General features: G+C 37.1%; 1 protein-coding gene across 1 annotated transcript in view; it reads right to left on the reverse strand.

The window, feature by feature from the left end:
• Positions 1 to 20,671: 20,671 nt before the first annotated feature.
• The window catches only part of brinp1 (bone morphogenetic protein/retinoic acid inducible neural-specific 1), an 88,605-nt gene continuing 83,451 nt past the window's right edge, over positions 20,672 to 25,825 (reverse strand). Inside the window, exon 7 of the mRNA XM_053340097.1 lies at positions 20,672 to 21,910. Coding sequence (XP_053196072.1) covers positions 20,770 to 21,910 — 1,141 coding nt within the window. The 3' untranslated portion in view covers positions 20,672 to 20,769. The remainder of the gene's footprint in view (positions 21,911 to 25,825) is intronic.

Below are 25,825 nucleotides of genomic sequence, written 5' to 3' on the forward strand. Positions count from 1 at the left end.
AATTGAATATATCACAGCAGGGTGAAAAAAAAGGTCCATGACTTTTAGATGATAGACAGCAAATTGCGAGAGTATGAAAAACGTTATAAATAATGATGATAATGATAGCTAAGCATAAATAAATGTCTTCCTCTACTTATTAATGGCTTATTTCAATCTAGATTTTCATAGAATCCAAAGTGATTAAAGAAACAACAGAGCAATAGTGGGCAGAAAATGCACTGGATATACAGTAAGGTGTTTTAATAGGCTTAACTTAACTTTAACATAGTGTTGGTGTGAATGCTACATTATGGAAAAGCTGTCTAATAGCCTCAGTGCTGTGGGAAATACAGTCATGGTGGACTAATCAAAGGTGGCATTGCCAGCAAGTCCCCTTTAAGGACATTGGCAGTTAGCGCAGGGCTGCCCAGCCTCTTTGTCTTCCTGGCAGCCCTTTGATGAAAGCCCCTTGGGTGATTCACTCTTACTTACAGAAGTGCACACGGCTGTTAAGAATTGGATCAAAACAGATTGAGAGGGGGTTGAATGCACAGAGAATAAGAGTAGAGTAAAGGATTAAAAATGGGAGATAGATGGAGAGGATAGGGAAACAGTGTGTTAAAAAAAAAGTAAGACAGGGAGCATGGGGCAGACAGAGGGTGACTTAAAGAGGGAGGATTAAAATATTGAAATATTCAGAGCTATTCATTGTTGTCACAGTGAAAGACAAAAAGGTCATTGTATTAAATGGCCCTCCTGTCCAAGGGTGAGCAACATGGGTTGTGCAATCAACTCATCAATTTGAACAGTGAATCAGTCACACTCATCTTTGCATAGTTACAAATCTGATGTAAATTTATATGAATCTCTGTCCTACTTAACTCATCAGCCTTGACAGTTTTGCATGGACTTCACTAGTCTCCATTATTGTGTATTTTCTGAGTCAGGGGTGAATGCACAAGGTTTGCTGTCCTATTAGTTAAATGGAGATCCGAGTAAATGATGATGTGTAAACAAAGTAGACAAGGCAGGAATACTTTAGATTTTAGACTGGTGAACTGGTGGAAGTAGAGTCATTTTGACACTTTTGATTTCCCTGATTTGCTGCATGAACATTGTCAGTAAGATGGTACTTCCTGCATACAAAGCAAATGTTTTGCTTGTCAGAACATTAAACAAGAACCCCACTGATTTGCATTGTACTGTACAACATTATCTGACTCACAACTGACAGTTTTTAAAAATTCAAAATCGATGCAGCAGAACCAGAGATATCATGTTTTTTTGTTCCACACATTCTTCTTACTTGTCAAAACCTGGCGCCTATATTCCCCACAATAAAAGCAACATCACTAGAGGCAATTTATCAGATTTCACACAACTCCTTCTACAGCCACAAAAGGTTTTTTTGTTTGTCTATTTTTTGGTTTGGTTGTTTGTTGTTGTACTCCCAAGACCTGGAAAAAAGGCTTGCATTCTTCATTAATGGCATATCTGCAATTTGACTCACAGCATTCAGTGTTGTTCATTAGCAATTGAAACCATGGTATTTCGTATATATTTCTTTTGGGCGCTCTTTTTCCAATCATAATTTTTATTCAGTCTCAGACTGGGTCAGTGACTAAAATGCAATATACAGTACAAGTATAGGTATAGTTTTTTATTACTTAATTTATTTACAAAAACCCTACCTAAGTGCTTGTAAATGCAAAACCTTAACAGTGTGGAAGGAATGCACAACAAGATATGATTTGTTGAATAGATTGCCATGTTAAAGAGACATGTCAAGCAGCATCACATCTGCAAACTTTGAAAATGTTTTAAATAAAATTCACCTGAGTTGAGGTTGCTCAGCATTTTCCTTCTTGAGTATTTTGCTTATGTGTATATAGTTTTAAAGTTGTAATAACTGACCTTTCCCACCATGAAGTGGAAATACATCAAAACAAGCTGAGATACATTATTGTATATGTTTTCATGGGTTATATGTTAGCAAAAACGGTCTCAGTTAAAAAAGCTGCCTAACAGCTGGAGTGATGAGAGCTGCTTAGACTCACCCACACTATAAACATGTTGCATGAAACCAAACAATGAACTGAAATAGGCTAAAAAGCTCCATTGGGGTGTTAATTCTCTGTGATCCCCACATCATCATTAAGGACCCTTTCACATCACATTTTCATATGGAATATACCACTAATTTCAAATACATAAAATATGCAGTATTGCCTATCTTCTGCTATGTTTGTCAACAGTGTAATTTTTCATTATTTCATTGATTGGCAGCAGCATTGGTTCCTGGCTGTTATTGCAGCTGCAAGAGGAACATATTAAACCTGCTAAATTTTGGTGGCAGATGGCAAAACTGTGTGCTCTCCCATGAGGTGGCAGCCAGCTGGCCCCTCTTCGCCACTCTGACTAGGGTGAGCACTAAAGTTACCACTTTATGTAGACTGAAATTAATAAAGGCAAATTTTTGCCTGTGCAGCTACTGTACTTTTAAGCATGCTTTGAATTTATTGCACAAGCTGGGAAGTGATTCAATCTGGTGTATGAATCATGTATTATTGTGGTTTAATGTTTAGTATAGTTTAATGATGTGGAGGCGTGATGATTCTTGGTGGACTTACTGTTAAAGCAAATATATTATTATTGGATACTATTGGATCTCCTCGAAGGAAAATGTAAAAATATAACTAAGGATTGTTATTTCAAAATACATTATTCTTTTCAGTCATTTACATCATCTTAAAAGGACAGCTTGTACGTAGCTCACACGTTTATGGACTGTTCCCCAAGAAAAATGACAAAATCCATCGTTTCAGAAGCTGGACACAAAGCTGATGCATTTACTTACATACAAAATGCTACCTATTTAGCTTTGAGAATTTTGTATTATATTCTAATTTGTGCATTGTTCATACAATTTTAAATGGTTTCGCCCCTCCTACGTCATGTGACATTGTTCATTTTTGTTCTGTGGATTCTATAAAATTCTCCAGAATATCGTCTGTATGAGATTGTACCACAGTATATTATCGCATTTTGACAGTCAGTATTTTCGGTATAACCCACAACTCATGATGATGACATAAAGAGCTACAGCTTGTTCAGTACTTTTAAAACCTAAATCTACTCAGCTATATAATCACTGATTTTACATTTTATCCTGTGATCTTCCTATAAACACAAATGTTCTTAATTTTAACTGGACAAGTATTCATTAGTCACTTTAGTTGACATTGTGGCTACATGTGATATGCTATTGTATGACCTTGTAATGTCTATCGTGTATTATAGTTGTGTAGCTTATGTACTAAGTTTATTATATATCTTGTTTACTAGTAGTGTGCTGTAATATGTTTTAATTGTTACAAGGGACTGCAGATGAAAACTAGCTATAAGCTAACAACAACAACTTATGTTTAAAACTGCACATGGTTCCTTTCAAATAAAAAAAAGAGATACAAAGATTGTCCCTCAATTTTAACCACATGATTAATATTATTAACAAAGTACTTATTTTGACCAACATCCTGATCTTCTCCTAAACATAACTAAGTCCCGTGTTAGTCTAAACCTAACCAAACCTTAATTATAATGTTGTCACATCATAAAGCATATGTATTTGTGAACTGTGACTTGTACCGGTTTTAGAAGGCACAAACAAATGATGTCATCTTGCCAATGTTTGTGTCATGCTATACAAAATGTTATGTCTGTGTGTATTGTCCTTTTTAATATGAAGGACTAGTTGCATTTACTAGAAGTCAGCTGATTGACACTCCTTTCACTTCAGCAAAGGGGTTAACTAGTTATGACTGAAGAGGTTCATGTGCTTATTCCATTTTCTATACAATGCAAATGAAAACAAGAAAGCTTTATAAATAATGCAAGCAACCTAAAGACATAACACTAAAACAAATGCACATGGCTGAGGTTGCTAGGCGATTGTCTTGTACAGGGTGAAAGTAAGACAGGAATCCCACAGCCATTTATTGTACACTTTAGTCGGAGAGCTTTAATAACTGCAACAGTCTAGAGGAGCTGATGAAAATATTGCAGAGGAGCCTAAGTTTGTTTACTGAAATGTGAGTGAACTCTGACAGAATATGAATGCAAATTAACAATGGGACCATTTTATGCACTAAAGTGATTCACCATAACAACATGAGTGGCATAAGAAGTCGTGTATTTCAGTAGATTGGGTGTGTATTTTAGGCAGAGACAGGGAGAGAGAGTGATGCAGTAATTTTGTGTTTCCAAAAGGAATCAAAGCTACAGTTGTAACACTAAAACGTGTAGTGTATTGTGTAATTAATGGTAAGAATGATTCTACAATAGTAAATTAGCAATTCACTTGAGAGAAAAAGAAAGAAAAAACAAACAAAAAAACTTGGTTCAAGGAACTGCCACAAACATATTATCTTGTTAATATGTTTGAATTTAATCTTGGCTGCAGTGCACAAAATAGTATTTTTATTGTGATTAAGAGCTTTTCTAAAGGAAAACTCAAACAGTCAAATAACAGACCCCATGTTTTTTTCTTTTGTGCAGGTTATCACAGCACATCACCACTCTTGTAAATCTAAATGTATGATCAATGACCTGTCTGACAGGCAATTTACCAATTGTCTGATAATCAGACTTAATTGCCATGTTGTTTTAATTTCACCGTCCAATCTATTGTGTACATGTTGGCCTTTTTATTGGACACAGACGCAGCAGCAGCTGCAAAGATCAGTTAACATTATCATGTGGATCATATAATTGTTAAAGTGTTGCTGTTACAATGATATGCAAAACTGTGTTGATCTAATGCATACTTGATCTGAGATGAAGCAATGTGCGACTGATCAGAGCAGAGTAACTAGAAATAAATGGAAGGATATATAGAAAGAGCAGGGAGGCACTAACACAGTTAACGAACAGCTTTGAGCTCTGATTATTGCCCTCATTTCACAGTCTGATAGTATGTGTAAGGCCTTTCTGAATATGTTAAGAGCAGTCTGTATTTTATGTAACTTATCTTAATTTCAGTAAAAATAAGTACCAACAAGATAATCCGTATTAAAAACATACATCTGATTTTAGTCATCACACATAAGCATAAGCCTTTGTTTTATTCTTAAGATAGCAGCCAAATTGCCATGTCAAAGTGACACATTTTCTCAATGTCTCACAACGGCTGACTAGTGTAGTATCAGTGCAGACTAATTACTTGTCCTACAAATCATAATGTGTTTTGTCTAAGATACCTCTTAGTGGTAGGCAAAATAAGGCCAAAGGTAATCCCATTGATTAGTGTCGTGTGAACTTACCACCTTTCAACAATGAGGTGAGCATGCCATCCCATTAAATTAATTAATTACCTTTTGCCATTTGGGAACCATTTAAATTTGTAAAAATGTGCCTGGGCCAGGCAAGGTTAATTGGGCATTTAACTCTCAGAGCTCCCCTCAACACCCAGGAGGAGCTTGTCCCTAAAACAGAAGCAAGTCCTTAATAAAAGTAGCACAGTGACCCCTCCAAAAGGCAATATCTGGTTTCTTGTCTTTGACCCCACCCATTCTGATGCTGACAAATGGGTGTGTATGACTGTGTCTACATAATCCTACTACAGTCCCTGGGAAGTAGGAGGAGAGGAGGAATAGAAAGGTGTTTCTAGTTTGTGTTTTGAAACTGTGATCACGGTGCATGTGTGTGTGTCTCCCCCCTGACAGAGACAGATGGAGTGGGAGCCACCAGATTTACCAGAGGAAGCAGTTTATAGAATATTGTCAGGGGAGAGTAGGCAGTTTCTGAAATATAGCTTTCAAGTTACAGCCATCAATCTCACCAGTGCCTGTCTGGATCAAGCAGGCTGCAGAGCTAGTTTGTTAGCGTTCACAAAAGATGAGTGTGTTATACTGCGCTTCTCTGAGGCCTGAGAGACAAACAGGCGCCGTCAGCTTCATGCAATGAGCTAAGTGGTAAAGGTGAGGCTGTCGGTCATCAGTATGTAAATAAATTGCCCCATTCTGTCAATCAGAAAGTGAATCTGGGGCACTGCAATTGGAGGTCTTATGTTAATAAACAGCCTCTAAAGACCATTTTCAAACACAATATACTGTATATTGAGGAGTAAAATAAATCTGGCCACCCATATTTTGATCCATTATAATTTAGTTACCCTATTAAATGAATAGCTCTTCAGTTAGGAAATAGGATCATTTGCTTTTTTGCCAGGCGTTAGATAAGATTGATACCACTTCTATAATTGGGATGGGTAATTAAAACTGAGTAACCAAATAATCTTTTTTTTTTTAATTGAAAAACTTTAATCAAGAGTTGAGCAATGTAGTCTAGGATGAAGGGTTCATTAACAACTGCTGAGGAGCATTTTTCTCTTTCAGCCACTAGGAGTATGTGTAGGCTTTTGTAAACCATCTTTGCCTTAGTAGTAGAGCCAGACACATCCTCGGCTACTTTGACTCGTAGTAAGTAGTCTAATAGCCTACTAGCTAGCTGACTGGAGTGAACATGATGCTAGCCACACAAATGTCCAGTGTGGGCAAACTTTAAGAAAGTAAAGGACAGTATTGTCAGGTGTGGAATATGTGGAACAGAGTTGAGCTGTTGTGGTTCCACATCGGCAATGCTGACTCATCTGACAAAAACATCTGTCTGCTGTGACAGCTACTGACGTACCTAATGCTAATTGCTCATTGCAAATTGTCAACATTTGTGATAGCTCCTCAAAATGTGACAAAAGCCGCAGTTACGGCATTAAAGTTACGTCTCTCAATGCTAACATGATAGCAATAGTGTTTATTAGCTGTGTAGAGGGGAAAGTATTCAGACAGCTTTCAGCTGGCTGATGTGCACTAAGCATTATTTATGACGGTTAGAAAATAAATCACAGCTGTTATATTTTTAGGGGACTGTAAGCCCTTGTAAATATCGGCATGCAGTGAACATTTAGTTATTCGTTCTGACCAATCACTGGTTAACCGACCATGACCAAAATGGGCTCATGCACATCCCTGTTTCATAATACAAAGGCACTTTGTTGCCTGTGTGTACAATTCATTATTAACGATAAATATACAACCGCCTTCCTTGTAGATTTAACCAGGAAAGACAACACTCACACAGTTAAACAAAAACGACTCAGGATAATGGTTTGGACAATGCAGCAGGTGCAGGAAGCATTATTAAGGTACACACAAACACAGACACAGACACACACACACACACACACACACACACACACACTACATATTAATGCAACGCAGCTTGTTGACGCTCTCCTCTGGAGAGTGAGAGCAACCTTCTGCACTGCGAAGTCCTCCACTGTTTGCCCTTTAGGTTCAGCTTCTTAGCTCATTAATTCTCAGTGTATATTATAATCAGTCCACTCAACCTGTCTTTCACCACTGCACTCCTCAAAGTTTTTAAAAAAAAGAGCTGGGTAAGTGGTTGGCGGCATCATCAAACATGTAGAAAGGCACCTCGGTGGAAATTTGGAATAAATACTTGAAATAAATACTACAGTAAAACTGAATTTACCTATTGAAAAACTATTTCAATTTTTTAAATATTGGTAATTGTTGAAATTGAAGAAATTGAATCAAATTCAAAGTTTGAGAAAATGTTAGAAAATCACAATTCAAAAGCAGGCAGTGTGTTGCTAACAGGTATTTTTAAAAGCAGTGACTGAAGGGACATTTGCAGGTATGTTCAATGTGCATGCTGTTTAATGTGCAGCAGCCTAGCCTGCTAACTGATATTAATGCAACAGTATTTCATTGACTCAGTGGGGGTACCACTATTCACCATTATGAAGACAAATAATTTAAAATATAAATTTCTCCCTTTTGGTTCTGTGTTTTCTTTTGTTTTTTTCTCAAAGGAGCACACAAACTGGACACACGATTTACAGAGCAGATGTGTATGCTGTAATCGAAAAATTAATTTTAATCAGTTGGTCTTGATGAAAGAACTGCCTGGAAAAGAAAGAAAAAAGTACTATTCCTGAAGTGTGTTATATAATAACACATTTTTTTTACTGTCCAATTAGTGGAAATTAGTTATACTGATGGACGGAAATTATATAATCATCTCAGTCAGATTTTTATGACAGCATACTTAAGAAAACCACATGTTCTGTCATTTACTAATCAGCAGGCAAGACTTAGTTTTGAGATATTAAAAAAAAAGTTAAAACTTCCATGAACAATATCTGATTCTGTATTACCACCAAGCTGCAAGGCGGTAATACTGAAACACCATCCTGTGCCTGTACTTCTCCGCCACAATGAGTTGTTGATAGATTAAACTACTGACTCCAATAAAAAAAGGGATAGTGTTCTCTTCCAATAAAATAGAAGGTTTCAAATTCCATTACCACCATTACTGTTCATGTTCCTGCTGTGTAATGTCAGCTCGCTTCGATCAGCCTCTGAATTTGATTGGACCATATGGTTTGCGAGGCTATGGCTACAGAAATTATGTTGACTGTTCTGCTCAATATATAAATGTACACTGGGATCCTGTAACATTAATACCCCTAACACAGAAACTATTTGTTACTAGCAGTGTGCGCTTGCACAGGTGTCCAGTCCTCAAAATTTATTTTCATCAAGCAGCAATTTAAGAGTCCAGGAAAGACTTGAAAATAAAATAAATAATACGGCTTCTCGTGGACAGCAGGTGAATCCATCATAGAGGTAAAAAAAGGCAAGTTTGGAAAGAACTGGACTTAAACTGAGTTAAATTGTTCTTTCTGACAGAAGACAGTGTTCAAAATTCAGAACATTATTTACATACCAATCACACACAGCATATCCAATTATCACTGCCCAGTCCAGTTGTCGCCATAGTTACAACATCAACATACTCATAATTAGTACATCAAGCATATGATCAGCATGCTTATCAGCACAAATGTTTTGTATAGCACTCATTGTCAGCTGGCAGGTGATGATTCTAAGTTCTGTTGCATAAGTAGCTGTTCATGATGCTAATTGAAATTGATTCATATTTGGTTCCATAATTTAATGTAATTACTAAATCTATATATTTTTTGATTTAAAGAATTTGATTTAAAGTTAGAATTTCAGGGGTGATTAAACTACAGCAATGTACTGATGTATTCTAGAAAATTAACAAGGGTGACTGAAAGGGTTGTAAGCACTAGTGCATTGGTCCATTGTTTGTATTTTCATGTTTCTTTTCCGGCACTAATGTTCTCCGTTTGTTGTACCTCGATGACAAATTTCATTGTCACAGTATGTGTTATCAAAGGTGAGCAAAGGTCTCTCACAAAGCTCCACCATACTAAGTACTTATAAGTTATAATTATTGATGTCTGAAACCAAGGCAGACAGTCAAAAGGACATTCGGACTCAAGAATCTCTTGGCCAACAATTTTGTTTTATTTGCTGTTCTTGTAGTCATGCAAACAACTGAAAGTTATACCTCAAACACCAGAGTTGCAACCCTAACCATGTCATCTTTTTGAGAATCCAAATCAAGATAGAGCTAAACCACAAAGAACACTGAGGAACAGACACTGAGATGTTGTGGCTAATGGTGGCTAGCACTTAGCCACAACTAGCTAGCACCCTAGCACTGTGGACCAGAACAGGGTCAGTTTTTTGTCTTGCTACAGGTTATGCTTTTTGTTTTTGGTTTGTGTTCACAGCCATAAGATGGTAAATAATAATAAGAAAGTTCAGTTTACAAGTTCTGGTTTGAAAGTAGAGATGTATTTAGGCACCAAAATGGGATAAACATATCACAGCACTTGTCTTGGGAGGATCATTTTATTTTACGCTCTGTGGCTTTGTTTTTTGTTTGTTTGTTTTTTTATAATATTACATTTTGTATGCGACTTAGTTTTCTGATTAATTGTTTTAGCCTTTGTGCCTTTGTATTGCTTTCCAAATTGCTGTGTTAGTCTGTGATTTATTGTGTTGTTGTGCTCTTCTGTGTTTTTGAAAGGTTGCGTTGATTCATGTTTTCTTTGCAAATTTGTGATTTTGCTCTGCACCTGAGGGCCATCATAAATAAGACCACAGCCACTCACACAAACACACACACACACACACAAAACATCATAATATGAAGACAGATCCTCAAACCACACTAGTTTTCACCATGCACAAAACACTGCTAAGGTGTTTCAAGTCATTTTCTTCTAGCCGTGAGCCATATGACAACATTCAGCACCTAAAATACTTCTTGCTGTTATTTTTGTATGCCTTGTCACAAAATTCACTCTCTACAATGCCCTTAACATCAGCAGTCACACATTTCTGTCATCCACAGCTGTTAACAAGATTCTAGAATAACAGCCTTGAGGTGTTTACGATGTAGTGTCTTCTATTATCAGGAGAGCTACCTGCCAGGTTGTGTCTAATTCCTTGCAAGGCGAGAGTGTACACTAACAAGTATGTTTATTCCTGTCAGCTGTTTTTCTACCCAGAGGAAAGCCCAAACTTAACTGTAACTTCACCTGCTCCTTGGTAATGGACCTTATTTGACATTTACTTATATGAGGTTGAATTGTTCCCCCTGCTTGTGCATTATATAAGTGCGTTGTCATTGTCCCACTTTTTATAATTCATGTCTGCCTTCCTGTTGTCTGGAGGCTCTGGGTTTTGTGAACTTTTAGAAATATGCCTCTGTTTTCTTTTCTGGGCTTCAAAACATAATCAGTTCCTGTGAACCAGAGGGAGTACGCAAAACAGCGGGTGTAAAAAAATGGGAGAGTCGAAATCTGATTTTGCACTTCCCACGCAAATTTCATTCTATCATATTTTTGATTTTTTTTTCTCAACCTTGTGACATACATTGTTGCCACCTTGTTGTGATTAAATGAGTCCCAGAGCATTGATTCTCTGCCAAACTATTATTGGATGCAGTGTCTTTGACAGAAGGCATCTGTCTCCTCTAGCCTTCCTGCTCCTGTGCTGCACTCTGCCAGGTGTTGGCTATGAAGCTTTAGACATTGCACCACAAACAATTATGTATTCAAGACACAATTGAAGCATGAGAATGTGTAGCAAATACAAATTAAAGGAGCTAGGTGGGCATTTTTGCTCATTTAATAAAACCAAGTTATAATTTGTGTTAGAATGAGATTATTGTAAATTGTTTGCATAATGATTGTATAGTTTTTACAAATATTTAGTGGTGAAATTTCTTAGGAATATTCAATATATGATAATTAACATGTGATGAACAGAGCAGATATGAATGGCACAGCAGAAAAAACAAAAAAACACAACATAATTTGAGTGGGATTTAAATATTCAGGAGTAAGTTTTGACAACAGTAACATTTTTATGAATTATTCATTTAACCCACAGAGGAATCAGGTCCTTGTATAAAAAAGCGTGGACTAAATTCCACAAGTAAACATACTTAAAAAAAGGAATTAATGAAATTGTTAGATGTTTTCATAATGTGACAACCCCACCTCTTTTTGCTGTTGGGTTGGTTGCTTGTCATTGTCTTTGTGTTTTTTGTTGTTGGCATCGTTGTTTATGGGAACACCTGGGCCTGGTATTCCCAGTACTTAAAGAGCGCACCCCACTTATTCCATGATGAGAGAGAGAAAGAGAGAAAGAAGGGAAACTCAGCTCCCTACCCTCCATGCTCCTCATTTTTGTCTTTGCTTTTCTTTTTACCATACAACACCCCACTCACTATTTTTTCACTTCATTTTTGCACACCAACCTACTGACGCACTAACTGACACACCTCATAGCGTTTTGACATATTTAGTCATTTCAGTTATTTGTTTGTGTCACCTCTCATTATTTGTCATAGTTTTTCAGCTAGCCATGCACTGACAATGAAATGTATTATAAATGCCTTGATTTCTCTTATTCTGTTATTTCTATGTGTTCATTATAATTTATATGTACTGTAAGATCAGTAGTGGATAATGTTTATATATTATATTAATATTTGTTTATCGTCATTATCTTTGCTGTCTTTGTTTTGTCCTCTTGTACGTGTCCATCTGTAAAATACTTTACCGTATGTGTATAGCTACAGTTTATTGAGAGTTGCTGAAAACTTTGCTCAACATATTTATTAGTCAACTGGTTCATTAATTTCCAAACTACATAAAGCTAGTCTAGCAGGAATGTCAAATAAAAACCCAAACAAACATAGTGTTATGGCTGCAGCTCTAATAATTCAGTGTAGCTCAATGTGCAAATTGCTTCAGATTTACATGAATCACATTATCGATGTTTGCAGAGGTTTGAAATATGCTTTTCATGTATTATTTGGTGATGAAAATTGTAGCTATGCATGGGTTCAGTTACCACCTGTGAAGAAAGTCCTTACATCAGAAAGAGCTTATAATTGAGTTCGGCAGGGAGCGAGGTGAACAGGTAGGATATTGGTTAAGCAGCATGTACTAATGACAAACGTGTCTAGTGAGGCTTTCTCTCACTGAGAGAATATGCTGGTGAGCACTAAAGCAGTAAGTGTGCATTCTTAGTATTTTTCTCATGTTAATCATTCACAATTGAAGCATGTTAAGAAATCAATTTTGTCATTAAAGACACAAGAAGAAATCATTTGGAGTATAGAGGTATGAGGATAGTGTATGGTCATTGAGATGTTAAAGAATTATGTTAAACTAAAGTAATGATTATCTATATTAGCACTGATGTGTTTTGAGGCTTAGCAGAGGGGAACTTACATTTGTAGCTCTCACTCAATAGTGAAGCAATTATCACAAGTTCATTTATTTAGCCTGCAGTGTTGCTCAGGAAATTAGCTGAGAACACTGGGTGGATAAACAAGTTTTGAATTACAGAATTGCTGCTGCTGTAAGTGCCAACGAGGTTAGTGTGCTACCCTAACAGTTCAAATTAGAATTCATGTCATAGAGATCTGTAAAACGTCTAGTAAGCCAAAAGTGTTACATCAGAGACAGTAATACTCAAAGCGAGGATCAGATCCGGGCACATCCTGTTACATCAGGTCTTTTTATGTACGAAGCAAATCATGTCGATAAGTGACACAATACTGTATCTTACTCAAAGGGCCAGACGCTGTATTTACATGTGTATTGAAGTCACAGAATAAAATGTAGGGGTTACCAGGTGAGAGATGAAAAGTCTTCAAACAATGTCTGTTGAAATTATCTTTCAGAAGTATCAAAGCCCTCTGTGTTTTCAGTAGTACTGATACATTGGTCTCACACTATTTTACACAATATGTTTAATATATTTATTCATAATAAGCTAAAACAAATATCATGTTGAGAACTGTGCTAACAAAACGGTCATTTAGTTGGAGAAAATACTTGTTTCACAAGCACCCAAAACTACGGAGCCCCAGATATGTCATGGGGGGGAAAAATAATAAGTTGTGGCCACGAAAAAACAATTTGTTCCCACAAAGTACTAATTTGTGGCCACGAAATATTAACTCGTTCCCACGAAATAGTAATTCGTTCCCACGAAATAGGTAATTTGTGGCCACGAAATATTAATTTGTGGCCACGAAATATAGCTGTACACAGCTGGATGAGCAAATCAAGTCAATCCAAGTCGTACCTACGCCGGTGCAGCGACCTGGCTCTTAATAGTCTGTGGAGATGCCTCTCGCTAATAATGAATCCCTCCAATGCCAGGCTTTTCAAAATGTCTTTGTATTTCATTCCCAGCCTAAAATAATGTAACCTATTTTTTGTACTGAGTATTTCTGAGCAGACAGCTTAGAGTCAAGTTATGTTTCTTCTGGGTTAGTATTGACAGTGTATATGTGGGGGTTTTATTTTGGAGGGGAAAAGCGGAAGTATGTGTTGTTTTGGTTGATGTGCGGTAATTGACGGAGGTGGAATAAAGCAGCACCCGTCCAGCAGCTGTTTTTATTTTATTATATGTCTGAGTATAGGCGTCCATAAGCTCGGTTACAATAACACTCTACCATACTATCCCTGTCCATTGTGTGACAGCTGTTCCTGTTTGAGGAGTTGCGCTTGATTTGCTCATCCAGCTGTGCACAGCTATATTTCGTGGCCACAAATTACTATTTCGTGGGAACGAATTAATATTTCGTGGCCACAAATTACCTTTTTTGTGGGAACGAATTACTATTTTGTGGGAACGAGTTAATATTTCGTGGCCACAAATTCTTATTTTGTGGGAACAAATTGCTATTTCGTGGCCACAACTTATTATTTTTCCCCCCATGACATATCTGGGGCTCCGTACAAAACTAATATGACCACATTTCTCCACACTTTGCAGTTTCTTTTGATTAGGAAAATTCTTTAAAAATGATGATGCTAAAGTGTTCAAAAAAATTCAGACCTTGTCATAGAGTAGTTCTCATTATTTCATTAGGGGAAGTAATGCAAACTCTCTTTGATAATTCTCAGATGTGCAGGAAAATGTTTGCATAGGCATATTATGTTTTTGCTGTTTGAATCCTCTTAAATAAATTCCGCCTCGGATTGGAAACAAAGTTTCTTTCTGACTGAGGTTATGTTCATTCTTTCCCCTGATTTCTGTGTGAAGTTGTTCTCAGTTGAAAAATGTCTTCATCTCTGAGCTCATGGATATGACAGACCATGTTTTCCCTTGAAAACACCTTTGGATGCTGCAGCATGCATCAAACAGAAAGGTAAAGCAAACAATCTTCGAGGTTCTTTGGGGTGACTTTATGTTGACTGGATCACTTACACTATTGCTACAGTCAGAGTTGGGTGCGAAGCTGGTGCAGGGGCTAATCTGCACATGTGGATTTTTTGCTCTTTCACCTTAGTAACCAGGGATTTCAGCATTGTAAGTCATGGATACTTTGATGGGTCAAGAGTGCATCTTAGAGGAATGCATAAAGGTGTGGGGTGATTTTCCTGGGTCACAGATCATCATATAGTGTCTGATTTTTCCTTTCCATGGTGCTAAGCAGTCGACGATCTGTTCACATGCATCTTTTAGAACTTCGGCAGGAACTAGTTATCAGAATTATCAGCAATGCCAATACATTTGAGACACCACAGTAAAATCCCACCATCAGTGATAAAAAAAGGCCATGAACACTGCCTAGCTACAGCAGTTACAAGATGGAGATGAGACACCAGACAAATATATTTGCTGTCTTCCACTGAGATATAGAAGATTTGGAAAACAGACAGAGAAAACTGGGCAACCAACTTCCTACCCCTGTCAGCAACACCATATAAGATAACATTATTAAACAGCAGAGAAAGACGGCTGGACTGATTATAATTTTTTGTCTCAATTTAATAGCTTGGATTACAATAGCTATTCAGCTATTCAGTTAGCTCAGTTGGAGAGGAAGAAAAAAAGAAAGAGGGGAATCCAATATATGTTGTTGAATATCTGTTGATTCATGGAGGACAGGAACAAAACAGACAACCAATGCCATGCAGCTTAGTAAAAATTAACCCTGAAGTGACTTTTCTCAGTAGTTCAAAAAGTTGGCATCTGAATGTCTGATGCACGTGTCAAACTCCAGACCCCCAGGGTGAATCTGGCCGAGCACTTCACCTTATGTGGCACTCAAGAGCTTGCAAAGAATATAATTTGTGCCACAGTTTGCAAAGTGGTTGAGGAATGTAGGAGCTTCTGTTGATAAAATAAAATGTCTTGTTCAAAACTAACTGATACAAAAAAGAAAAAAAAAAGAGGTGCTAAAATTGCAATAATGACAATAACGACAATAATGAAGGGTTGGAACGCAAAACACTGCTGTGACTCCAAAGATGCATGTTTTAAATAAAACTGTTATTAATAAGTTATTACTAAAACCATTAATATTTAAATGCAGAAGCAATTATTTAATATAATGACATGATAGCAAGTAAGTACATTTATAAAGAATTACATTTACAACTGGCCCTTGAGTGCAACTGTAATGTTGATGTGGCCCAGAAGGAAATTGAGTTTGACACCCTTGGTCTACTGCAGATCTCAATGGTACATATATACATATGGCAGCCAAGCAGATTTCAGTATGTAAAATAGCAATTTGAGCAGTTGTCTCATCAATCAAATCAAAAGCATTCCCTTTGTTTCTTTTTTATACTTTCAGTCCGACTCACAGCCTGGAATGATATAACCATTCTGGGGAACTAAGCAATCATTTATGTCCAACAAATAAATAAAAAATCCATTAAAAAATAAATGATGTTCAAATCCTTTATGCTAAAGGTAATGTTTTTAAAGTCCTAACCTGATATATCAAACATGTTGCAGTGCAGATGTACAGAAAACAAAGCAAATTAATAACTCACTGCAGCAACTTTCTCTTTACATAACATTCAATAGATTTTACATTATTTATTGGTGACAGTATGTTATGCAAAATGTAGTGGAAACATAATATAACCATACCTCAGTGTTCTGATTTCCCTCAATATGTAAATCTTCTGCAGCCCAATTATGTGGCTGCTGTAGCTGTCAGGCAGTGGCTTATATATCACTCACATGTCATCCAGGGGCATATTTCAGTGGATGTGTTAAAGACTGAGAACAGTTGCTCTGTTCTGATGCTCTTACCAACAACACTATTAGTCAGTGGAGTGCTGCACTGACACAAGCAGGGAATATAAGGTTGCTGTATGATGAGGAAATAAATACCAAACTTGTAGTGATTAACTCCACTGACTTACTGAATGTGAATCCTTGAGCACACGTATTACTTCTTTTATTGCTTTCAGCAAACAATAAAATGTAAAGCTCCACAAAAACTGGTTGGCCAGGGACAAACTTGTCATTATCAGCAAACTTCAGAAACAGTATCATGCTCATGGGGAGAATCTTCCACAGAACCAAATGCTGTAGTTGTCATATTGACCATGCCAGTACACTGAAATTAGCTGGTTCTGAAGATCTGGTAAATACTTTATATGTATGTGCTGCTTTGTGTTGTGCTAAATACTGTTGTTAGGGGATATGGTACAAACAAGCCTTGCTCTTCTTATTAAATATAGCCTTTTAATGAGAAATAGATTATTATATGAAACATTCATTTGAAATAAGCTGATATAATGATCTCAACAGAACAGCAAAAAAGTACATAGGCAAGGTATTAGGTGTAAAAATCTTCAGACATATCCATGGATACATGTAAGCAACACTGTGGTAGCATAATGCTGTACGAGTAAATGTGCTTGTTTTATGGACCTTGCAGTGGCTCAAAACTAAATTGCAAAGTACAGTATGTCTTGACAATATAAAAACAGTCGTAAATTGTCATGAATCTAATTAGATACATAAGACATGAGTGCCCTGTACTTTGTGCTAATGTACTCAAATGGAGGGCTTTTTTGAAGTAGTCTTTGTATTCCCTTTCAATATTGTTTTTTTTTTCTTTTTTAAATAATGTTACTGTAGCAGAGTATTGTTACTGTAACAGAGTTAATATTTACATATATATTGTACAACTGGGGACAAAAAAAATATCCACCATTACTTCATGTCATCCTTCATCTATGTCTGGTGGTTTATTCCCCACATGCACAAAACCATCTTGAAGGCGTAGTCCTCAAGAGGAGATGAAAAGTGTATATTTGATCAAAATGTATGGTCTTAAATTCTGAAGTTAATTCTGTGTTACACATCTGTGTAACATCTAGAAGTGTTCTCCAGTTCTAAACATGTTAAAGGGATAGATAACAGGCACTTAATAATAATAATAATAATAATAATAATAATAATAATAAGGTGGTAACAATTCGTTTGGATAGTCCAATGGTGATGCTGAACAATCAAGTTAATACTCATAGTGTCAATCCCCTATTCACTGCATCTCTCATGGATTACAGGATTGTGGCCATTTTAGGACATCTCAGGCTCATTAGGCTTAGCTTCATTTTGTCAAAATCAGCTTTACATCAGCTTAAACTAATCTTTTCGAAGTAACTGTAAGTATGCAAATGTTACAATGACAATGCTATGGATGCTAACATATTCGGTAAGGTGTTAAGTGCTACCATGTTAATACCAGCATGCTAATAAGCTCAAAATTCAAACTGAGCCCAATAAACTCATAATACCATGGCGTGTTGAGGCACCTGAACAGTCAGCATTTTGCTTCCCTCCATCCAAGTTAAAGTTTGCAGCAGGGTACAACTCTGCCACCACAGCTATCATCTACATTCAAGCAGATGCACCATTTATGACACACTACATTTTACTGCTATCCATCTATCCAGATGCCCTCTCTCACCTTGCTGCCTCTTATCTCAAGGCAGAGCTGCAATCTTATGCACATTAAAAACAGTGTAGTACTGCAGTGGTGACTGCTCTCTCTCTATCTAAAAGCACTTTTTTATGGATGTTTAGCAAGACATCTGGCAAAGAATAGTTAAGAGATAAATCTGACAACATAGCTGAGCCTGACAAGCTGAGCTTTAGTTATCCTAAACTGGCCACTGCATATGCCAACCCATACACTGAATTTCTTTGAATAACATTTTTCAGACTACTGAATCACATTGAATTCATCAGACTTTGTAGTTGCTTAGTAAGTGACTAAGGTGTGGTTTGTCATAGAGCACCTCTTAAAACTTGCAAAATTGCTTCACAAAAAGACATTAGTAAAATAAAACATTGCACTAATCATTGTCTTACAGAGCCAGATGGGCAATGATTCTGTCACATAATGATAAGAATGCAAACTTAGAGGCAGCTAGTCAAATTTGGGATTGTGGAAGCAGTAAAATTTGCTGCTGACAAAGCTATGTCCCTATGGTTTTGTTCCAGGACCACTGTAATTACTTGGTGTAATATTTGTGTTGAAGACATGTTGAATTGGTTGAGGAATTTCAAATCTGGTCAGCTGTTTCCTCCCACACCATGGGTGTCTCCGAACATATTATGAACCTCTGCACTGCCCACAAGACTAGTCTTATCACAATGTAAAAGAGCAACAACAATTAATTAAAATACAACTACCAAGCCAATCAAACTATCTATACAGCAAGGAAACAACAAACAAAAAAACAATACATTTGAAAAAAAGAAAGAAAATTGTGGATTTTTAGCTTAAAGAATAAAAGCTTTACATTTTCAATTGTTCTGGCATCTTTTGCACTGGGAGGAAGTTTTTTTCTGAAGTTTGGGTGCCACAGCAGCAAATATGAAGTCTTCTTTATTTATTTATATTTGTTCTTTATATTTCTTGTAAAGGGATCAGAAGGTTGCAGATGTAGTGCCAAAACACAGGAATAAATAAACTATAATATAAAAGTAAGTATACCTACATAACATCTTCAGCAATAGCAATGTTTTAGCATTTGATTACCCAAAAAAGTGTGACCAACAATACATAGGTTTCATATTTCAGTCAGATGATTGAGTCTTAAACAAAGCTCTGTTGATGTTTCCAGCAACATGCAAAACAAGGTTGTATTTAATAACTCAAAAGAAAAATACAAATTGCATGTGGTCATTAAAAGCTTACAGATTAATCACTGCCAAAAATGTATTTTAAGCTTTAATATAACAATTTCTTAATCTTTTTTTTTTCTCTGCGGCACAACATATAAATTCAATGGCTTTACAACACAGTTCTTATCCAACATAATATGCTTTCTTTTGTCATCTGCCTTTTTGCTGTGCTCTTATCTCAAATTAACTGAGAGAGAAAAATAAACATAGAAATATTTTTGTCATGTTTTGAAGTAAGTACTAAGTGAAATGATAATGACGTTTATGTCTTACTGTATGTTTACCTCGGGGAAGTGTATGGCTTTAAGTTGTCTTGTAAATGTGACTGAATGACGAATGTTTACATTTTGCTCTTGGTGCTGAAAAGCTCCACGAATCAGCAGTCACAACATGTACATTTTGCAAAGCTGTACAAAATAGCATTGATTGTTAAATCTTCAGACCACAATATTGCACTCACGCACCAGGAGGTACTGCCTTGTGAAAAAACACAGCTTGAATTTCAAACACGGGAAGAAGCGCTCCAAATGCAAGATTTAGCGTAGATTGGAGTCAATCTCAAATGACACATTCAATTAACGAACAGCAATAAGCATCAAGCCAAAAAAAGGTATACACACACGCACACATACACACACATTCACCCACATATATATGTATATATAAACAGCTGGCTTTTATTTGACATGACTATCCATTACTGCCCTGCTGTGTGCCTTATGTGTCAGAACAATGACAGAGTGCCTCATAACTCACAAAGAGCAATGCCGATTTGCTGTGGGTTTGAAATGTAATAAAGAGTCTAGTAAGTAATGTGTTGACTACTTAATCACTAGGGCTATTTAATCCTTATAATGTATAAACATTTTTAATACTAAACTGCCCATTATTTTCCACATTAGCTGAAATAAAAGGATATCTGGTCTGCCCTTGTATTATGTCATTATTCCTTTAAAAATGTTTTTTCTCAGTAAAGAATGGCAGTTTCAGATATAACCTTTGATCCCTCGGAGTAAAATCAAGGCCTCTTTTTCACCAGTACATAGATTTAATTTTTTTTTTCTCTCTCTCTTTTAAGTTCTTTTAGGGAATGACAGACATGCTGGGACAAATATGATACAGTCCTTATAGTGGTTCCATTAATCTTCTTTATCTTCCTGAAATGCTTTTCATCAGCCTTTTTCCTTTTCTCTTTAAGAATTATGCTTACAAAGTTAATATTACATCAAAAGGCAGAAAAGGTCCAAAAATGAAAAAGAGAAAACAAAATTAAGATTAATATCTCCTCATAGTTCATCTGTTGGGTATTTCTGTTAGGTTTGCTGTTCTTATGTCAGTGTTACAATGTTCAACAGAGTTTTGCAGTCAGGTGATCTGATTGTTTTAGTATCTCTGTGCTGTACATGTCCAAGGCATGATTCACTCGAATCATCTCACTGTTGTTGAGCTTGAGCCTATGCTTTAACATACAAGAGAAGAGGTCCAGCTGGGGTTTACCAGGCGCAGATGGAGGGGCTAGGCGGTTAATCCGATCCCGAATGTCCAGTAACAAGAGCATAACAGATGAGGAGGAGTAGAACTGAGTTCCTTGTGTGTACGACTGGTTTACCTGCTGCACAGCACTACGAAGCAGGTCGGCATTAAAGCGCAGGCTGTAGCCGAACACTTGGATATCAGATATTTTTATGTAGATCTGGCGCTTGTTAGGGTCTGCAAGATCCACTGGGCCCTGTCCAGTGTCATTGCGCAGACCAGTTGGGATCTTGGCGCGGCTTCGCAGGTAGATGTGCACTGTCTCAAAGAAGGTCTTCCACCGGTTGCCCAACAGGAGAGTCCAGTTGAAGCACTGAGAATTCTGCAGTCGTACTTTTTCCCAGCGTGGGTAACCATGTTCACCAAAGGGCATGCTCCAGCCTTCTGAGTGGCTACCACTGAATGGGTTGACATAAACAAAGAACATGGGGTCAATACTGCTATTTCGCATCTGGCAAATCTTCATCGATAGACCGATTATCATGTGGAGGTAGTCCATCCGGTTTTTGTTACTTTTGAGAGTCAGGGACATGCGTTTACGCCATCGTGGGTCAAAGAAGGTCTCTAGGCGGATCTCATTACTAATGAAAGTAGTGTGAATGTACAGTCGTGAATCCATTTTCTGCAACAGGTATTTGAGTTCCAAATCTTGAAAGTCCAGATCAGTTTCAAAGCTGATGAACTGCTCACTACGTTCCGAGTCCACATTCTGGGGTTCACACCGACCACGGTACAACTTGTAGCCCTTGTTGCAGGAGCCACATTGTGAGATGTTAGCTAGGCTGCACATGGCACAGCTGTTGTTGCCACCTATGACACACGGGATGGGTCGCTGGCACAGGGTGACACCTGTGTGGCACACGCATGTCCTTTGACTCTCCAGGAAAGTCCCCCAGAATCCATTTTCATTGCAGTAGAGGAAGGACTGAACCCTGTTGAGCCACTGCATCACAGACCTAGAGAGAGAAGAGTAGAAAAAAATGAGAGAGAAGCATAATCATTGGAAAGTTCAATCTCTAATTTTACAGTTGACTCTTAAAATTGAGCACTATTCCATGTTTAGCTCATTTATTGCAATTGTGTATAACTGTCAGACCCTAACCCTATATCATAGTGTAGTTATTTTTACGTTGTACTGTTCTTCTCCTGATTTCCAGAAGATTTGCAATAGGATACTATAAGTGTAAACAATAAATACATGGAAATGAAGTAGCTGGACTGACTGGAAGTAGCAAAACTAAAAAAAAACATGTTAAAAACCAATGGAATTATTTGTTAAATGTTTGGCAGGCATTTATCTATTAAAAATATCTAGTGAGGACAGTCAGGGAATAGGATAATCTCTTCCCTTCATGGGGGAGGAGTTTGGTTATTTTCCTTAGGTGGAAGGCATTACTTGCTATTCTTGTCTTGTGTCTTCTTTCCCCCTCAGGCATCTTTCCTTGTCATCTTGTCAGTATTGGAACTTCTTTTCTGACTATAGGAGATGAATTCTGAATCCTGATTTTTTCAGAGGGGAGGGCTGGTCAAGGTTAGCTTGACATGTTAATGAACCTAAGCTAACTATGATGGATGACACTGCATTCTCAGCAGGCCAGAAAGCCCCGAAGCTATACCTAAATGAGCCAGAACAGATCACCTATAGAGGACAATGGAGGCACACTGTTTGAACTTGCTAACTTTAGCTTCAAACAGAGGATTGGATCAAGTAAATGTGTGCTACATGTACACATAAAGTGCATTTAAAGGAAAATAACTTAGAATTAACAATTTTATTTTTTAGTATACCCACCACAATATAATTTCCATGATACCTTTAATGTCTACATTTTAGGAAGTGTAACATACACACAAATTTGATTGTTACCAATATCATTGTCATTTCAACATTGTTTGCCAGCTGTTCATACATGTCTAATAAATGCATGAAACTTTAAGGATAAAAACGTTTTGAAAGGGCTTGAAATATAAATATGTAAGTCATCAGCATACAGCCAGAGCATACAGTGTTTAATTCTGGGGGACCACTGCATAGAAAGAGACCAAACATTCAGGCAAGTAGGCAGTTAAAAAACAGGCTGAAGGTCTAAACTACAGGATCAGACAGGAACAGATGGAGGAAGAGAGAGGAACAGGGTCAGGAGCAGTAAGAGTCTGGGTCAGGTTGGTGAGACCAAGTGAGTCCATGGCAAAAACTATGACAAACTGGAAGGGGATGTATGATTGAGACTGGTGCTGGTGTAAGTGCTGAGGAGCTGATGAGGAAATGGGCAGCAGGTGCACAAAAATACCAAGTGGGAGCAGGTGGGTGTGGTAAACAGGAAGGGAAGTCTGGGGTCATCTGATGGACAGGTGGAAAAATGGCCAGAGCAGAGTTGGATGAAGGGCTAAAGGTAGGGACAGAGAGTGAAAGGGCAAGGGGAACACACACAGGCCATAAACAGGGACTGACATTAGTCAGAGTATAAATGGGGAGATAAATAAATACATATTTTACTGGCACTTTTATTTTAAACATTCAGGTCCTCAATAAACAACATGACTTCAAAGCATACATTCTCATTCTTAACACCAAGATTTCTGTATGCCACTGGACTGGCATTACCACATCCTCCTCTACACCTCTCCCCTCACTATGGTGCAAAACAAGTCACCAACTGGCAGACATAGATTTGCATGATCTATCCAACACTGCCCATCATTGATAACATCATTGCTTTGTTCCATTGCAGACTTGGTGTGTGCCTCGTGAGGAGCAGCTACTTTTTGAGCTTATTTGCTCAGTGTATTGATACTATATCTGCATTTTCCTCTTCATGAGAGATGAAATGTCTTAATCTCTTGGTGCAGGCAGTTATCTGTGACTTTATATCACTTTTCATCATATCTCTGTAGGACTGCAGTATGGCCATGAGTGTCTTTAGAGAGATGGGTGTATCATGTTTAACTTCTTCCAGCTTGTCCATGCCAGTGCATAAATACTTTTTTTTCGCAGTTTTTTTGTCTTTTTAAAAAATTTAAACCATGGGTAATAATAGAGCATAGCTACAGATGTATACTATTTTTGAGGAACTTGGAAAAACAAACTAAAAAAAAAGCTGAATGCATGATGTTTTTGTGATTAATCAAACGTGTTCATTAATTTTACATTCTTTAACTTGCAAAGATTAAAAATAATTTCTCGATCAACTGTAAACATGCATGTGACACGGCAGACATTTAATAAATCAATATATTGTAGCATACAACAGTTTTTCTTTGTATATTAAAAAAACAACAATAACCTGTGCCGCATTGAAAGCGCTGCACATAAATTGATAAGGCATATAAAAGAGATTTGTTTCACAGGTGCCTCAAATATAAAACTACTCCCATTATTTTTTATTGGCTATTCATTATTGCATTGGACACAGGCACAGTCATAATGATCCCTCCTTTGAATTTATTTGCAATAACTGTTGAAATATCTTGTCTAAATACTGAGAAAAAATATGTTTCACCATATAACTGCATCCTCAATAAGCTATTTCTCTTAGATTTGCGATAGTAAATTAAATGAAAATACCCTGGAATGGACCCCATTTCCATGAAATTCGAGCATACAGTACTTTGTGTTTATAATGGTGCATCAAACAGCCATAGTAGATGACACACATCATAGATACCTCCTACATTGGAGCAAGGAAAAGAGAAACATCAGAGCAGAAGAACTGAGTCTGCCACTGATCAAAGAAAACAGAAAAAGAAAGATCAACAGATGGGGCGCGCAAATTAAAAATGATATTAACAATCTTGTGAGAGAGAGCGATCTTGATCATTCCTTGATGATTACATGTGATATTGTAGGATGTCCGTCTCATTAAACCAAAACATTTCAGGTTATGTCTAATATTAATATAATATCTAACTTTAATATGTGATAAACATGTTTTATTAAGCCGCTAGTAGACCACTCAAGTGAGATACATTACACGAGAAAAGATTTACTCCAGAATCCAAACTTAACTCCATGATTGGATTAGCTTTCTTAACTAGCCTGCCACAGCCTTTACCTCTGTGGCACCTGCAGATCCATACTACAGATGTCGCCTTCTTAGAAAATATCAAGTTCTAGTATCTCCTCCCTAAGTTTAAGATATACATAATAATAAGCAAGCAAAGGATAGTATAAGAACTGGGGTCCGTTCCATGAAGCAAGCTCAGAAAAGCGGGGCTTATTGTCGAACACCTGACTTGAATTAGTCTAACAAATTAGATCAGGCTAAAGCAGTTCCATAAAGGCAGATCCACATTCTCACAATCAAACTAATTCAAGACAGGCTCAGGTATTCAGACTGAGCCTGAGCAGCCCAAGACTTCGAACACAGATCAAACGGATTCACAATGACAAAATCCACCACAAAAGAGCCACAGAGCAGCAGTCTCCAGCACACACTTCTACTGGAGACATATGAAGAATTTAAACATATGATCACAAAAACAATACATAAAATCCAAGAGAAAGGCTGGCAGGAAATTGCTGATCGACTGAATGGGTCTGATCTGTCTCTGAAGGTGTGCTCTTGTTGCAGTGCCCTGTGTACTATGACAGCTCCTCATTACAAGCTCCTCAATCAAGAGAAATGAGAAACAGTGCATGGGTTGAGGTCGTTAGACTGGACCTTAATCAATTAAAAGAAAAAGGGAAACGCCGAGACATGCATCCACTAAACACATAGTTTACTTTTTAGACATTATTTTAAATGTACTAATCAATAACCAATATCTTTAAAACAGCGCTTCCTACCAGGAAAACAGCAGTTAAAGGCATATGGATTTAAATATTACATTATTATTATATTATTTTTGCATACATACACACATGTTAAGTT

Source organism: Scomber japonicus, chromosome 19, assembly GCF_027409825.1.
Source record: "Scomber japonicus isolate fScoJap1 chromosome 19, fScoJap1.pri, whole genome shotgun sequence".
Classification (NCBI taxonomy): Eukaryota; Metazoa; Chordata; class Actinopteri; order Scombriformes; family Scombridae; genus Scomber; species Scomber japonicus.